The 19,226-nt window shown below is 32.7% G+C and overlaps 1 protein-coding gene across 2 annotated transcripts in view; it reads left to right on the top strand.

Moving 5' to 3' along the window:
* LOC106459719 (tyrosine-protein kinase shark-like) overlaps window positions 1–19,226 on the top strand; it is a 50,308-nt gene that overhangs the window by 2,106 nt on the left and 28,976 nt on the right. Inside the window, exons 2-7 of one of the 2 annotated variants that reach the window (XM_022386246.1) lie at window positions 4,927–5,106; window positions 6,661–6,845; window positions 7,176–7,334; window positions 7,613–7,756; window positions 10,124–10,308; window positions 14,693–14,833. In XM_022386246.1, the coding sequence (XP_022241954.1) occupies window positions 6,695–6,845; window positions 7,176–7,334; window positions 7,613–7,756; window positions 10,124–10,308; window positions 14,693–14,833 (780 nt within the window). In that variant the 5' untranslated portion in view covers window positions 4,927–5,106; window positions 6,661–6,694. The remainder of the gene's footprint in view (window positions 1–4,926; window positions 5,107–6,660; window positions 6,846–7,175; window positions 7,335–7,612; window positions 7,757–10,123; window positions 10,309–14,692; window positions 14,834–19,226) is intronic. The other variant, XM_013919374.2, reaches the window with a different exon arrangement.

Here is a 19,226-nt window from a genome sequence, read left to right as displayed (position 1 = left end):
CTCTGTGAACACAAATTAGTTAGCATAAATCAGTTAAATAACGAAAAATTAGGTGTCTATTTACTTGTGACCACGCTGTGTATATATACAAACTTTCACCTACATTTGGCTTGTATAAAAACTCAGAACACTTTGCTTTCATGTCCTGTTAAACATCTTAGGCCAACATAAATAATCATGACCCAGTCCTGCTTATAACCACTAAGTTATCATAAGTATAAGTGAAGTAAGATCAGATTGTCACTGAAGGTGAAACAACGTTATAATTTTCTTAGTAGAATATCATCAAAATTAAACATTATAAAAAAATGAAAATCAAGCATATTACTCAGTTTTACAACCATAGTAGTAGAACTGTTAACAGTGATTGAAGTAGCTGATGTTTGAACGGAACTAATATTAGAAAATTGAAACAACTGTTTATGAAATGTAACATTTTTAAGTTTCTCATTATTAGTAACATAATATTGACAATAACAGGTAAGCCTAATTAAGTTAAGGATTTAACACTAATACTGATAATGGGCATGTCAACATAATGCTTAATTGTGTAGCTTATTTAATTACATCTTGTACATATGATGATAAAACTTCTCTTGTGGCAAGATGAAAATAATAGAATGTTTTAATATTTGATGGACAACAAGGGGCACCTTAGTCTATCATGACTCCCATTATTTCATCAACTATCTTATCACATAATTTGCATCTACCATTTCAGAAGTCAACCTATTCCAGAGGTTGACCATACTGTTCAAAAAATAAGTTACCTGGTTTGCAGAGATGGTTTCTACCCTGCAAAATCTTATATTTTATGTCCCCTAGGCTTACCAATCTTACCATTAAACACAACAAATATAATGCATCAATCCTATCTATTCCATCTATAATTTTGAACACTTCAGTTGGATTCCCTTTAACTCTTTTATTCTAAACAAAAAGTAACTGAAGGACCTTAAAATATTCCCATTTCACAGCTCTCCATCCTATTGATCATCTTTGATTCTTTTTCAACAACTCAATGGATTTCCTTCTTAAAATAAGGAAAGTAGGACTTAACTCAGTACACTAAGTGAGGCCTAACCAGGGATGTATACAAAGAAATAACAGTCTTTGGTTTGTATTTAATATTCCTGTAGATAAAAACCCAATATCCTATTTACTTTTCCATTCGCAACATCACACTGTCTGGAAGGCTTAAGTTAAGAGTGATTAAACAAAACATGAAAATCCTCTTCTTCCATAACACTATTGAGTTAACTTCCATCAAGGTGTTATAGCATTACTTTGCACTTGGTATGACTAAATGTAATCTGCCTTTTATTTGCCCATTCACCAAATGATCCAAGTACTTTTGAAAAACAGTATTCTCCTCACAGTCAACAATGCACAAAACTTTAATATCATCATCAAACTTCATCAATTTTTTTACCATTCCCTTATCAATATTATTAATAATATATCAGATACAGTAAGGACCTAGCACAGAACCACTGAGCCATTCCACTTGCATCTTCAATTCAGTTTGACTCCATTTATTTGGACTTTATTTTTTCCGACACCTTTTAATTTTGGTCTGTCAAACTCCACACCTCTTCCAGAGATTACACTTTCTACAAGCTTATTAATGCTGGTTACTCAGATTGATGGTTGACACACGTTCAGTTTTTCTGTATGTTTGAGATGAGGGTGATTTCACTATTTTTTTTCCTGTTGCTGCCTCCATGTCATTCCCTTTGGTGGAGGTTTGTTTTCCTTTTCCTTTCTTCCTGTTGCTTTCAGATACCTCAGTTTGTACCTGGTTGTGATACCCAGGGTAAGTGTGTTGTCCTTTTTTTACACATGGGAGAATTAAGTATTTCATGTCATCAGTGCTCTTACTTTGGTAAGTTAGATATTTATGTGTCCTTTGTCATCTAAGTTAATTTAAATTTATTGAAGTTAGATATTGATTATTACTTTGTTTTCTAGGTAATTTTAGTAAATTTACAGATTCGTTATTAATACGTACTTTGTAAACTAGGAAAATGTTGATGTTTTGTCTGTTTGATCCTAATTTCAATGGTTAGAGGTAGGTCCATTTGGACATAGCTTGTATGCAGAATGATACACAGTTCAACTATACTTACAATAACTCTGAGCTTTCTTAACATATCTTCATAAAAATTGGCAAGATTTTGTTAAAGATAAGTATTTTCTACACAAAGAATAAGATTGTTTAAATTAAGTATTCTAATTAAAGATTGGTTATTTTTGTACTGTAATTATCTACACTCAGACTGAATATTATGAGTATTATCATCAACGTATTGTGCAGTGAAATGTTTATAATTAAAAATAGAAAAATGTACATACCTTTTAATTTTTTGTTGAATTATCTTAGTTCTTTGTTTATATTCTTAAAATTTTGTAAGTTTTTACTTTTTTTTCACAGAAAGTTTATTATAGATGTTTTATTTTCCTTTATTGTCATGTAGCATTACTAATTGTTTCAACACATCAATGGGTGTCCTCAGGATGTCCTTAGTATCAACACTTTAGCCGTCATCAGAATGTTGGGACATTTGTCTACTACACTAAACCTGAAGAAAAAACAATACTAAGAGTGTTTGACAATTTCTCTATGGAATTTTTGTGGCAATTTTAAAAGCACTAATGGGAAATAATGTTTCAAAATGTGGCTTTCTGTTGGTTACAAACATCTAGCTCAACTATGTATAATTGGTTGAGAGCACATAACTGTATGTGTAGAGTTGGTGTGACATCTGTCAAAAGTTCTAAGAAATTTATTTCTATTTTCTCTTCACATTGGAACTTGAAAGAAGAATGTCTAAACAGAGCAATTAACCTAGAAATATATGTATGGAAGGTTTAATGTATTCAAATCCTTCTTAAGTTCAAACGTTAAAACTTTTTGAAGTAGCTAACTGAAGTTATGTGCCGAACTGAAGCTTAAGAATTTTTCTGTAAGGTTTCTTTTAAGATAATATAAAACTTTGAACTATAATATAAATTTTAATGGTAATTTCATTGTTGTACATTGATAGGTAGATTGCTTAATTGAATTTTAAATGTAACAAAGTAAAATCTTGTGACGTGTAGTACAGGGGTGGCCATGATTATTGGGTTAATGAGTACGTTGTCAACTATGTATGTGTTGATAGTTTTTACTTTACATATCATTCCTACTAGTAACATCTAATTCATTGTTCTATCTGAATAACTTGTTTTTTGTCATTGTTAAATACAAGCCTTATAAACCTAATTTCCATCAGTGTAGGATTTAATGTTTTTGCACTGCTACATTGCTGAGCTTTACTTTAGCTACATTTCCTATATTCTTGATACTAGAATCTGATTCAGGGTACATCCTCATGGTACCCAAATCATAAATAGTTATTTATAGCTATAAGTCTAGTGTTCCAGTTTAGAGTCCTACTGTTTAAATAACCTCTGATCCTTATGTGGTTTGTTGGGTGGTAAGAACTTTTGCCCGAAATCTTCACTCAGTGGGTCACCATTACATGGATGAGTGGCTCCTGTTTGCTTCTTTCCATTCATAGTCCAAAGACCACACTCGTCTGTTCCTACAAGCAGCACAGGTGGGATTTCTTACCCCCCCCCCCAATCAATATCTTGCTCATTTGAGTTTTTTCTTCAATTCCATCTTAGTCGGGACTAACATTCTCCTCTTCATCTTTGGGATATGGAGCAAGCAGTCCACAAGGCCCTCATCTCGCATTCTCTCACAGCTCGAGAGGTTCTATCTCTTTTGGGGATGTGGGCTTCCTTCAGTGAATGTTCCTCGATCAGTAGAACTTCTGCTTGGATCCCTTGGCCCACCCTTTTACCCTTCCTTCTCCAATCAGGGCTGACTTGGCTTGGTGGTTTGACAGGGGCCAGACCATGCATGGGTTCTGCTTCCCCCACCTCGTCCAGATTTACATCTGTTCATGAACGTTTGGGGTGCTTACCTCGATGCTTGGGAGATTTCCAGTCTCTGGTTGGTCAAGGAGTCATTCTCTCCATATCAACATTCTCGAACCTATGGTAGTTTATCAAGCGTTGTCCCACTTCCTTCCTCTCCTCTGGGGGAGGGTAGTTATGGCACACTTCAACGACTCCACAGTTGTCCCTTGTAACACCAAGTAAGGGGTACCAAATCCAGGCTTCTATGTTTTCACACCCTGGATATCCTTTTCTAGGTCCATAGTCATCACATGATAGTCTTAGCTTGTCATATACCTTCCATATACCTGTACTCCCATTCTGATCCTATATGCTTCTTTGTAGGGTTCACTTCTTGGGTGTTATGTGGCATGTACTGCCTCCTTTCAGGATTCATGTTCCTGATTTTTTATTCCCTGGAACCTTTCCCTTTACCATAATCTATCACCTTTCATGCTGTTTGCGTTTGTCCACCCAATTGGGCTGGCATACTCAAACTTATCCATGGAAGGTCACCATCTCCACAACGTTTCTTCTCATCAAATTTGTCGCATCTCCATGTTTTTGACTGCTTGCATTCACTATACTTTAGAGGAGATGGTACAGGCCGAAATGTGGACTACTCCCAATACCTTCATCACTCATCTGCACGATATGGCTGTATCTTCCTCAGATGGATATCATTATACCTCCCATGGTGATTCTACACATGTCCGTTTGCCTTTGACTGGGGTGGTGGGTTGCTCTGTGGTGGGTGTTGTCTGGTCAGTTATGCCTCAAACCCACACTATTTATTAAGTGCAGTATAATGCTCATTGAAGAGATGAGGTATTCCACAAGACCACTGGTGGCATACCCACGTGGTGTGTGTGTGTGTGTGTGTGTGTGTGTATATATATATATTGGGCAATCGTATTCTCATTCTGCCCATGCCTGTGACTCATGGAGCTTTTTGCTTCTTTTCCTCGTACATTCCAGGCAAAGAGATACCCTGATCAAGATGAGGTGCAGTCTCCCATAGGTGTGCCCCCAGGCCATAGGGTTTCACACTCCTTGGGCTTTCCTTTGGGCATTTTCTGAAGAGAACTCATCTTGGTAAAATTTTGCACCAGCCCTCTACCAATTCAACATGGGCTTCTAGCTGGTCTATGTTTGGAGGTGAGTTATCATCTTGGAAGTTAATATTTTCATAATCTGAAAATGTATTTCCAATAGATACTGACCTCATACTTCTGGTGCACTGTTTTTTGTCTTACCTCATCAACGAATAAAGTTATCTTAACTGCAAGTGCATAGGGAGAGCTACTGCATATGGAAATTGTGTCACTCTCCTACTGGTGAAGGGCTTTTGTCACATGACATCATCATGCACCGGTACAGGTCACGTTTAAACAAAGAAAATTAGGTGTGAGTTGCCTCAAGGTTAATGCCATGCGAGTCTCTTAGGCAAAAGCATGAGAAAGACAGCTATTTTGTGTGAAGAGATGAGTATCTATCAGAAGTACATTTTCATATTAGGAAAATGTTAACTTTAGAATTTCGGAAATGTTTTCTTTTTTTATGGTTGGCCAAGTAATTTTAAAATGCTATGAAAATTTTAACTTCTACGTATAAGTTTCATTAAATTTTAATTTTATCCAAAGGTTTACTTGGCCTGTGAATTTCACTGACAGTTAGCCCGTAACCACGAAAGTAATTATAATTTTTTGATAATGTATGCACATCTTTACAAAATTTTTGCAGGTTATTGGTAAACATTACAAAATATCAGGTTTTTAAATTAAGTATTAAGATTTTTTAATGAAAGATTTTCTCATAAACCTTTTTTTTTTTTTCAGAGTGTTGACTATCCAACATGCAAAATTATTAGAACAGTAAATAAAGAAGTTAAGCAAACAATTATCTCTTCTAGTTACAAACTTTGTACTAGCTTGATGTTTGTTGTAGGTTGTTGAGCCTTATGAAATTTCCCATGTGGAGGATGTGAAAAGAAATTATTTTAGGTTTTATATATACATATTTAACAACAACAAAATCATAAATTACTGTATCAATACCATAGAATTCCACTATAATTTATCAAGTGTAGAAACTAAGCTTTATTTGGGTCCAAAAAATATGAAATTTCGAGCTCACTAAAGACTTACCTCATTGTTTGAAATCTTGTGTGAAAAGAACGAAATTAGCACAATAACATATCAAAATGGCCGAGAAAACCACTAGCGGGACATTCTGAGCTTTTGATTGGTTTGGTTATGTCATATATAGATGTAAGTGTATATAAGGGACCATTATTATTTTATATTCTAGTTTGTCAATATTGGTAGTTTGAGTTCCTAATTCATACAAAACTGTAGATTTTATATTTTGACATCACAAACATCTAATTTGAACCAGCTGCTTTCAACATAACACCTGACACAAACAAATCGATGTTTAGGTGTGTTTTTTAATACTTACATTTAAATTAAGAAATTAACTAACATATAATATTAAAACTTGAATTATAATCTACAATTTAATACCAAACTTATTGACACAGATATATAAAATAGTAGTTCAATATAATATTGAATGCAAGTCAACAAATGCGATAACATGGCCTTTGACACATGATAGGGTTAACAAGTTAAATCTTTAAGTATATATATCTGGCAGTGAGAAAGTTATTTTTAAACATTAAATTTGTGTATTGGTGATTTGTTACTCTAGATGAAAGGTGACTGGCTGTGGCTGTTGAGCAGAGATGGAGCCATCTGAAGACGAAGATAAAGAACTCCAGAAAGTATCTCCACCTCCACTTTTGAAATCCATATCAAGAGTATCACAAGATGAGAATATTGCATGGTATCATGGAAAGATTACAAGAGATGCTGCAGAACACATTCTGGCTATCAGTAGGATTTTCTTAGCACATTTTTTTTAAGTTATTATTATTATTATTATTATTCAATTTTTTCCTCCTTTTCTATTTTAGTTTTAGGGCATAAAGTTTTGATTGCTTTGTTTTCATTAGGCTTGATTTTACTTAAATACTGTCTGGTTTCATAAAATGTTTGAACATGTTGATAAGGCACTACTGTAAAGTATTGGAAGTATTGAAATAATTAAATACTGTTTGTATTTGTAGCTAAAAATTATCCTAATGGAATCATGAAGATACTTACAACATTTTTAGCAAGTTATATCTTATACATTTTGTTTTTTTAAACTTTTTATAATTTTAGATGGGGGCGTTGAAGGTCAATTCTTAGTTCGAGACAGCACCACAGCTGTGGGTGATTATGTTCTTAGCCTTATAAGTCATGGTCAACCTATTCATTATCAAATTCGTCACCATGGTGAAGATGCCTTCTTTAGCATTGATGAAGGGCCTGTAATGCATGGTAAGAAAATATCACAAGATTTATATTTCTCAACATATTACCTTTCAATGTCTTTGTCAAATAGTAATAGAGTTCTAATGATATTTTTCACTATTTTTCCTAATTATTATTCTAATATTACAACTGTTCATTGTAATGAAAATAAAATTGTACTTCCCATTTTATCTCTTTTAATTAACACATTGTTTAACGTGGATCAAAAAGGCAATTGCTTAAAGAAGGAATATCAGCAGATTTAAAAAAAGGGTATGTTTTCTCTTTTCTTCCTTTATTGGTAGGCTTGGAAGTTTTAATTGATTATTACCAGAAGAAGGCAGATGGACTTGTGACTCAACTTCGTGTTATGTGTAAAGCCCAACCTCCTCCTCCAGATACCAGACAACATGGCCGGAGTAATTTGTTACATAGAGCCACACAGGAAGGTGAGGAATTCATTGTTAAGTTATTAGAAAATTACAAATTGGGTTCAAAAATGACAGCTCTGTTTTCAGTGAATACCAAAAAATGTATCAGTAATAGATAATTATTTTTTCGAAGAAGAGGTATTGCTCTCGAAGAATTAATTACACTGCATTAAGAATGTGACTAATAATTCTGAACTATGTTGTTATGTGTCATATCACTGTCTGACTATTTATGATATGAATATATTTCCTTAGGTATGAGTACATAGGTGTATTTTAGTAGGTTATGTGTTGCATTTGTATACATTACCAGGTGTAATAGAAAGTATAGTCTGTATAATTAACATGTATTTTCTGATAACACAACTCCTACTTATTGTGTGGTCTTTAAGTGAAAAGAGTATATGTTTTTATCATTTTTGGCTTTGTTGTCAAATGGACAGTTATAATAAGTCTGCAATTATCATTTCAAATTTCTGCTCTTTAACTAGGGATTTAAATACATTCTTAGTGATAATAGGAGTTCAAATATTGTATAGCTCTACTCTTTATTTAATATTTTTTGATAAAAGGATTAACTAAAGTCAGGGGTGAAATTCTGCTGGTAATCACCGTAACTGAGTACCAGAACTAATGTTTTAAGGTGTTACGAGTACAAGGACTTATTTGAGCTGCTGTGTACTTATATATGTACATTTTAAAAGCATTTATTCATTGACACACAAATTGTAATTTTTTTATGTTTACACACATATATTTTTTTCTTTTTCAAAAACAGATCCACTTCACCCAGCTGAGTACCTCTACTTTTTTTTTGAGAATTTCACCCCTGACTGAAATGTCAAACAACAGTAGTGTTAAGAGAAAACTCATAATAGTACTGTTTATTATTCATGTACATTAAAACAGTTACATCCTGTAGATGAAAACAGGTTTAATCAAATTTTAATATAACGTACATACTCTTGTTACCCCAATTTAAACTATGTTTGGGTATTTGGCCAATAAAAAAAATTGTCATTTGACCTGTCAGTAACAGTCACGTATTAGTTGCTATCAAATGTGTTCAGATATTACATACCGAGCAAGAGAAAATCATTAAACTTGGGACAAATTTACATGTTCTATGCCAATAACTGTTCATAAATGTTTACAAGTATGGCTTTCTTTCACCTCCAAATTTAACACTTAGTAGGCAGTTGGTACTTAGCACTTTATGTGAAATATGGCCACTTACTCAGGGAACACCAAAATACACATAGCTTCATGCTCCTTTGAGCCATTTTCTGTGAGTTAATTTAAGATTGTAACATAGGACCACATGACTAACACAAACTACTATTTACCTTCAAGGGCCTTATTTATATATATGCATCCCACACAATAAGCCAAACTGACCAAACAAGAACAAAGCTCCTGTCTTTGCCTACTCCATTTTATCTATTCATAAGAATGTGTTTTAACCTCAATTACTTTCACTTCGAAGGTGTCCCATAAGACACCTAGTAAAAACTGCCAACATTTATAATGTTTGTAGTGGGTGAGGATCGCTATAAGAAATGGTGGACAACCCATATTTATAATTAAGGGCAATTACACAGATGTTACAGTTTGAATACAAAAACTCTCACTTGACTATTTAAAAGCTGATACAGTATGAGCAGTGTTACTAAAGTTCTTCACTTTCTTGGAGGTAACATCATTTTACACTTAACATAGTTTCTTTCCTGGAACTTTTTCAGCCAAAATCAGTATTGCAAAGATCTGTCATAATACTTCAACACAGTAAAGTCTTACCTTACCACTTGTAATCTAGCATGAAAAGAAAGAGTTTGCCACCTGAATACTTCAAAGAGGCTGAACTAGGGGGACATTCTGAGCTTTCAATTAGTTATTCACATGTCATAGACAGAAGTAGGTGTACGTAAGCATTTACAAAAGTGGAAGGAGGTGGCCAGGGCCACTGTGTTGGATTCAGTAAATAGAAAATATCTTATTTTATATTCTTCAGTATCGGAATTTGAGTTCTTAATGCATAAGAAACTATAGACTTTATATTTGGACATCACAAACATCTAATTTGAACCAATGCTGCATTCAACAAACCACATGACATACAAAAATCGATATTTAGGTGTTAAATGACCTAAATATATGAACACTTATCCTTTAGAAATTTTTTTTGTATTGCCAAAAAACTTCTACCTGTGTCTTGAAAGTTAGTACCTGTGAACATAGAATACATATTTAATTTCACTTTCCATGTAATTAAGTTTTTTCCACACATTCTTTTCTCTCTTAATACCATTATATTCTGCTAAAAAAAAGTTTACATTGATATTGATTATGATTACAAAAAGTTTTTCCATTACTGACACATTTTAGGGGATGTGATGGTGGTTGGAGAGTTACTAAAATCATGCTATCGAAGCTTAGATGCTAAAAACCAAGAAGGACAGAGTGCTATGCATTTAGCCTGTATCAATGGAAACAATGAAATTCTTGACATGCTGTTGGATGCTGGTGCTAACGTCAACATCAAAGATGCCAAAGGTCTCACTCCATTACATGTATGTACTTATCAGAATTTTTTTTTCTTTGAAAATTTAATACTATAAAACACTGTGTGTATCTTTCTGTGTGTCTCTCGGTCACACAATGATGTCATACCAACTTGTTAGTTAATTTAAGTAGTTTGGCTTCCCATCAATTAGAAGCAAGTAGTCTATGATTGATCAAAAATTAAAGATATATTTGGACTCAAATATACAAAAAATTGCACCTTTTTCATAATTTGGAAACATATTTTTTCTTAAATTGTCAAGTTATGCCAGAAAGGGCATAAATATACTTTAATAGACATTTTACACAACGTATTTAAAGCTTATCAAAGTTTTTAAAAGGTCTGATGTTTGGTCGTACAATAATATTAGAAGATTATTTACTGATGATATTAAGTGCGGTTAAGGTTTAGCCTTAACTGAATTAAAGCAAAAAATTTAAACAAGTTACGGCATTAATTTATCTCTTTATCAAATATAGGCTGTACTTAATAAAGGCTTAACTAATATTTGGACTAAGACAAGTGGATTTATAGATTTCAGTGTCTGTGATTAGAATTTTTGTGTATTACTCTAGAAAGTCTGTATTTGAAGAAGTACAGTTGCAATAAAGATTTTAATTTGGCCCCAAATATTTTGCAGGTCTCTGCTAGTTTGTAGATAAATAATATCTAATTTTGATGTTTGTTAAGAGAGTGTAAAACAACAGTTTCTCCTTACCTTGAAGAATTTTTTAAATATACTAAACATATCTGTCTGAACATCATAATATGACTAGAGATTTGTAGGTTGTTTAACACCGCTACTGAAAAAAAGAAAATTAGAATTTATATATTTCACAACCTAATAGTGTAGTATATTCGACTTTAAATTTCTAGTTATAACAAAATGCTATGTTCTTTGAAGTGCACCAGTCAGATCACTAATTTTTTCATCAATATATAATTGTTTCTATTTTTTTACTGCTTAATTCTAATCTTTTTTGAAATTTTTTTATCATTTTCAAACTTGCAAAATGTTTGAATGATATTATTACACTATACTGGTCATTTACTACATTTGATTGGATTGAAATGAGTGTTTGTGATTTAAAACAGGTGTGAAAAGTAAAACATTATTATATAAACACTGTCAATGAATTAATCTTACTCAAACCATGTTCAGTGGTGCCTAGTAGTTTGATGGTGTACAGGTACATTCTGATAATAGTTAGGAAGTGGATAATTATTTTTAGTTCTCATTATGAAACAGTTTGTGGATATACATGAAAAAAGAGAGAGTAAGAATTGGAATTCAGTGTTTGCTAACAGTGTTATCTTTTGGAGATTTTTAGAGCAAAATTAGGCTTTCATTTTTCTTATTGGGATAAAACTACTACATTTTCACATTTATTATGGTGTATAAATAATGCCTAAGCTGATGAAACATGACCTGTTACAATTGTTGTGATGTCATATTGCAATAAGGCTAAAATAAATTTGGGCACATTTTTATTAACTAGCTCTATATGGTTGTTCAGTAAAAAATAATTGAATTTCAACTATAGAAGTCAAACTTAAAGATGAAACAAAATAGATACAAAACTTTTTTTTAAATCGAGAGATGCTTGTATGTTTAAAATATTAAAAGAAGAAACAAATATTAAATATATACATATGAAGAAATTTATAACAAATTAAAACATAAGTGATAAGGAGTTAAATGGGATAATAATTTACAGATTTGGCATTCAAGATTGCCTATTCAATTTGATTAACAAAAACTGCTTCACGATTAATCCACTGTAAAGTCAGAATATTATTACAGAAACCACAACACAATATTATAGTTAATGCACAGCAAAACACTAAAGAGCCAAATAAAATGGAAAAACATTTACAAAAGACCAATAAAAGCTAGAACTTAGGTTTGTAATAAACATACAAGACTTGATAATACCAATTAAAATGCAGTAGCCCATCAAGCCAGAGAAGAAGACTATGCAATAAAATGGAATATTACTAGAATAGTTGTATATCAACTGTACATAAGAAAAAGAAATATCAAAGTCTTCTACATCCAGGTATAAACTGATAACACTCAGCATAGATAGCACAGAAGTCAGCAAAACCTGGATACCCTTCTTGAAAACATTCAAATACTTAGTTAATTCAAGTTCTTTGAGGTAGATGACATATATAGCAGAATGATTAATGGAAATTGGTAATCAATTAATCCTCAGCCACATTAATTGATTACATTCAACTAATTGATTATTCTCATAAGACTTGGATAGTTGAAATAACCAGAAATTCTAATTAGTCGATTATTTTTGTGAGCCATGACAGTAATCAATTAAGCTGAATAGTCTTACATTAACTGAAAATAATAATGAGAAATCATAATGGCAGTATTTTGATTACTTGGATAATTGGGATAATTAAAAACAGTAATAATTAGAAACATTAATTTTATTTCCATGATGTTAATTGATTTAATAGTCATTTCAGCTAGTCAGTTATTTTATGTGACACTAATTGATGTAATTTATGCTCATAGATAATTAATTATTTGAATTAATTGCCCAGCTCTATTCCAGTCAGGTGGATAACACAAGGCGCTTTCAGTCAAGAAGATCCAGAATTGACTCCCATCCGCTAACATTTCGGAAATACTCCTTTTCAAAACCTCCCTGAAGGTGGCAGCAGATTAGCAGCTGAATCATATGATAAAAACTAATCAGTATCTAGTTACAATAAATAAAAATAATTAATTAATAATTAGACTTAGGTGACTGTTATAGGCTGCTAAACATAACACAAAACCTGATCACCACAGCTCAACCATATGTACTCTTTAAGTTTTGATTGACATGCTTTTCTTCCTTATGTCATAATATTCTCCATTGTAGATTTAAAGGTTTGAAGAAAGTTGGTTATTTCAATGTCTCCCATGCTGTAAGCAAGCATTTTTCCCCCTAGAAGTCAATTAGTGTTTGCACCAAATATATAACAAATTTTATTACGCAATATTTATTAGGTCATCAAGAAATTAATGTTGCTTTTTTTTTAGATGAAAAACCACAAACAACTTGTATATCAAAACAAAACATTTATTGTATGAAATAATCTCCATTCTTATTGATCATGTTTTTCCATCTTAAAATCAGGTTCTTAATGCCCTGATTAAAGAAATCACTTGGCTTTGAAGCAAAAAACATATCTATGTCCTCTTTAACACCTTCCACATTTACATATGTTTTCCCATTAAGATGGTGTTGCAGCAAACTAAATAGATGGTAATCTGATGGTGCCATATTTGGAAAATATGGTAGGTAGGGGAGAACTCCCAACCCAACTCCATAATCTTATGTTGCTTCTAACATGCCACATGTAGATGTGCATGGTTGTGGAGAAGAAGAACACCTTTCCGATTGACAAGTGAAGGGCATTTATGATGAAGGGCTTGATTTAAACATTCCAATTGCTGATGTAGATCTCTGCATTGACAGTTCACTGTGGATTGAGGAGTTTGAAATGAATTACTCTTTTGATGTCCCACAAAATGCAAAGCATCACTTTATGCGGATGGAGTCCAGGTTTTTGTCTCGGACTGAGCCATTGTTTTTGGCATTTAATATTCACATAGAGAATCCATTTTTCATCACCGATGACACTTCTGTCCAAAAATAGTTCATGTGCATTATGCGCCAGAAGAGACGAAGCAATGTTCACACGTGGGAAACAATGGTCTCTGGAGAGTTCATGAAGCACCCAAACACTTTCTTTATGGGGTTTTCCCAAATTCCTTAGATGTTTACATATTTTTTCATGAGAAACATGCAATTTCAGTGCCATTTCACAAGTGTGTTGCCTTGGGTTAGACTCAAAAAGCATCTTCAGAGCATCAATATCAATTTCAACATGCTGGCCCCTGCCATCACAGTTTCTAAGGCTAAAGTCACCTGAATGAAATTTGCTGAACCATCATTTACACTTACAAATGTTCAAAACATTTCCATAAACTCATTTGATATTATTTGTGGCTACAGTGGTGTTCTTTCCCTTCTTGTATTCACACAGCATTACATGCCAAATGTGTCTCATCATATGGCATCACTATAAGGGATTAGAGTATACTAAAATTTACACATTATATAGGCTACACTAACGTGACATTAGGTGGTTTGTTTAACTATTATACATGATTTATGTTTTTTGGGGGGTGGTTAATCAAAGTGTTCCAAATCCGACATTAATTTCTTGATGACCTTCAGCAGGAACAACAATTGTTCTCAATCTGTACTATAAATTTGTAAAGCAAAAATATTACCATTTCAATAAACAATATAATTTTTGAATCTTGCATGTTTGCTTTCATTTATAAAGCATTCACTTCAGTGTTTCTTTCATAGTATGCTTGTCGTCTTAATCATGCTTCCACTGCCAAGTTGCTGATTGAAGAAGGAGGTGCCAATGTTCAGTGCCGAGCTATTGAAAATGGCTGGGTGCCTTTGCATGAAGCAGCAAACAGTGGCCATTTAACAGTGATTCAGGTAAGTCTTGAAAGCATTTTTTTTTCATTAAATAAATGACATATGAATTAAATTGTAGGTAAAGTATTATAACTGGTGCAGGTTTTAAGTGAGCTAAAATATAAGCTCAAAAAATAAATATTACTGTTAGAAAAATTCAGTTGAAAAGCAAGAAGTTACCTTAAGAAAATCTGTTCCTTATAGATAGAACTGAAAGATCTTGTTTAATTTCTAAATTGTAAAACATTTTGAGGATGAGATTTTGTGTGTCAGTATATGCATATATATATATATATATATAATGCATGTGTGTGTAAATTACATAGATTTTTCTGTGTTTTTAATAGATTAGTATTGTTTTTATTAAAGAATATTACAGTGTATTGATGCATTTGTATTACTTTTTATGATATGTTTCGGTAAACCTTAAAAATATATACAGATATGGGTTAATTATAACTGGTATTGCATTGTGTAATCAGTTTGATATTTTATTGCACTTACTGCTAATCATTAAAAGAGTCATGTAAGGAATAGAATAAAATACTATATCATCAGCTGTTATTTACACACTTTCACCTTTAATGCATAAAACATTAAAACAATTACATGTAAGGACTGTATCTGTTGTCATGCTGTAAGAATCAAGTTATTGAGGCTATCATAAACTAAGCCAGTATCTACTGAACAAATTATCTGTCAAACAGCAAATTTTCTACTTGCTAACAGATGGCAGTACTGATACAAGTGTTCATAAAAAGAACTTTTTTTATATCATTTTCACTGGAAACAATGGAAATTTGAATTCAAGCTCATTAAAGTGCAAGACATTTCTGATGGATCTGAGGAGGGCATGAAAGCAATGATTTACAACATTTTTAAGGAAATGGGCATCACTGATTTTGAATATAAACCTTTAGGATTAGGTGCAAATGGTGTAATCTATTATCTGTACAAGAATAGTAAAGAATAATTTGCATGAACTTCATGAGCTTGGTACTATTATGGAGGAACAGGTCACAAAACCAAGAAATGAAAATGGAACCCAAACAGTTCAGCACAAAATGTTAGCATCCCAACAGCTGCTCAAGTGCTACTCATTTGTCTGTGGTCACATGGAATATATGACTGTGAATGAAAACAACAACAAAATTAAAGGAATCTTGACAGAGGTTACAAAATTCTCATTTATAGTGCATTTACGTTTCCTGGAAATACTTCTGCATCCATTGTTAAGGCTTTCCATGGCATGGCATGCCAAAAAGATGCTACTTCTTCATTAAATTATGCTGAACTACAAGCTCTTAAAACTCTGTCAAAAAACAAAGATATTATTTTTCAATAAACTGGACAAGAGCAATGGTATTGTTGTTATGAAAAAAGCTGATTATATTGATAAAATAAACCACCAGCTCAATGACTTGTAAGTTAAAAAACTAGACACAGACTTGCTATCCCTAACTTTTAAGAGAGAAAATAAAATCCTACATTTTCTCAAAACCCTTAAAAATCAAAATATTATCTCTGAAACAACTTTTCTACAAATTAACCCATGTGGTGCAAAATCCAGCATTCTTTTTGGCCTACCCAAAGTGTACAAAACTGGATACTCTCTCCATCCTGTTCTCTTGGTTGTAAGCTCCTGCAGTTACTACAATCTTTCCAAATTTATCATTCCTATTATTAAACCCTTCACTTTGAATGAATTTACTATTAACAATTCCATTACCTTTGTTTCTGAAATCTATAAAATTCCCTCTGCTGATCAGTATGTTGTGACCAGCTTTGATATTGAAATCTCTATACTAGTATTTCCCTTGATAAAACCTTAAATTTAATTGTGGGCTTTCTCTTTCATTCTGACATTGAGCAGTATCTTGGTTCCACCTGTAAAGAATTCTTGGAATTTCTTCCCCTCTCCACAAAGTTAAACCATTTTCTCGCTATTAACATCACTTACGGCCAGACGGATGGAATCACCATGGGATCCCCTCTGGATCCGATGATAGCAAATAGTATTCTATGCTATCATGAACACAAGTGGCTAGAAAACTGACCATGTGAATTCAAACCTGTCTTCTACAGACACTATGTTGATGATGCTTTCTTGCTGTTTCAACAGTAAAGTCACATTTCTAAATTTCTTTCTTACCTTAATTCCCAATATCAAGTTCACATTCGATCTTGAATAAAATGAATCTTTTACCATTCCTAGACATCAGGATTGCTAAAGAAGGTAAACACATTTCTATCTTTGTTTATTGTAAAAGCACTTTTACAGGTCTTTATACTAATTTTAATAGTTTTATCCCCAGCTTCTTCAAACCTAATAGTCATGTCACTGTCAAACAGAATTTTTGACTTTGCTCGATTTACTCTAGTTTACACAGAGAAATTACACTTCTGCACAAACACAAACAATAATGGCTATCTTTCTAACAAATATTACATCCAATTTCCTAAACAACAAATTCCAACCACCTGCTACTGTTCACACCATCCCTAAATTTTCCCCCATTATCTACCTTCCTTTTATGGGATCACAGTCCTTACAAATTAAAAAACAACTCTTCTCTTTGATAAAAAAAAAAACTTCTACCCTCAAATTCAGCTCAGACGAACATACAGATGCAGCCTCCACATTAAACTCTTGTTTCAATATAAAGATCAACTAACTAAACTTCTATGTTCATGGCTCATGTATAAATATGTGTGTAGTGACTGTAAGGTCACTTACACTGGCAAAAAAAGCCACATGAAAACTAGAGTCTGTGAACATTAGAAGTATCAGACAGAACTTGATCATCCATTACTTAAATCCAGCCTGTTTGACGTGCTGAAACCAGAGATCACAATGTTTCGTATAACAATTTCTTTACCATTTCAACAGGAACTCTACAATAAAGAAAGTTTACTAAAAGCTAAAGACTGCTCTACTGTTACTGACTTACAAACCTCTAGACCTAAAAATTATTCTAAATTTAGATACCTAAAACTCAACTGTAACACAATTATACTTTTTTTATCCTTCTATTTACTGCTTTACTCAATAACTAGTTATTAATGATACTATAGTTGTAGTTAATAAATATCTTTGTAACACTTATTTTCAGATTTCACTGAAGATGGAATAAGTGTATTCCAAAATGTTCAAACCTTGTAAATAAAATCTTTTGTGTTTTGTTAGTAATCTTCATTTTTATCATATATTGTTTTCCCCAACATGAAACTATCACCAGTGTTGTGAATCTTGTTTTAAAACACTAGGTGACCATGAGAAAAACATTTTTATTTGTGCTTAGATTCTAGACACGTGGCTTTGGCCAAATGACAGCGACTTATTGGCTGGATATGGAAATGCAAAAGTTGCCTTAGCAGCAGCACACCTCAACTGAGTTTCATGGGAATGCAATCATGATGTTCTTAGACTCTGAATGGAATGAAATGAAGATTTTCATTATTAGTAATTGTCAGACATAGATCACTTCTCCATCAGAGGTTTGGCCAAATGACAGCAACTTATTGGCTGGATATGGAAATGCAAAAGTTGCCTTGGCAGCAGCACACCTCAACTGAGTTTCAGGGGAATGCAATCATGATGTTCTTAGACTCTGAATAGAATGAAATGAAGATTTTCATTATTAGTAATTGTCAGACATAGATCACTTCTCCATCAGGGGTTTGAAAGGGAATTCATCACTTCTACCAGGATAAATTCCCTAACATAACAAAGTTATTGGAAGTTTTGAGAGTACTTATTTTCTCAAATGAAGCTGTTGAAAAATGTTTCAGCACAATGTGCAAGGTCAAAACTGATTGTAGTTGCTGCTAATACTCTTGAATACCTTGTACAAATTAAAAAATGGGACCCACTGATTATGAAAGATGCAGTAGACATTTTTTTTAGCACATCAAGAAGACATTATGTCCAACCATATGGAAAGAGACCTAAGTTTGATGTCATACAGCCAGTGGTTGGAAGTTTCTCCACTAGCAGTGCATTAAGCAGCCTAACTGAAATTGATGAGAAATATATACTTTTTGAAGTCCAATTTATCTTTTAATCAAAGGACTGTCAGTTAGTGTGACCTCATATTAACCTTATCGCCACAGGTATCCTTCACTGCGCATGACACAAGGTTTTAGTGTCTTACATTCAAAATTTTATTATACTACTTTTTGTTTATGTTATACCAATTAGAATAGTATAAAATCTTAGCTAATAATCCATATTTTAATAGTATACAAGTTTTAACTTTTAATTCTACAAGGCAATAAATTCTGAATTTCCACTAGTGTGATCCACGTAACACATTTTCTCTTAGCATGTCATAATCCCTATTTTATCCACCACCCCTTGAAAAAGTATGAAATTAAACATAAATTACTCTATCAAATCATCAATGCTCAGAGA

This window comes from Limulus polyphemus, unplaced genomic scaffold (assembly GCF_000517525.1).
Source record: "Limulus polyphemus unplaced genomic scaffold, Limulus_polyphemus-2.1.2 Scaffold651, whole genome shotgun sequence".
NCBI lineage: Eukaryota > Metazoa > Arthropoda > Merostomata > Xiphosura > Limulidae > Limulus > Limulus polyphemus.
The sequence above is the reverse complement of the archived record's forward strand: the minus strand, read 5'-3'. Positions and strand labels throughout refer to the sequence as shown.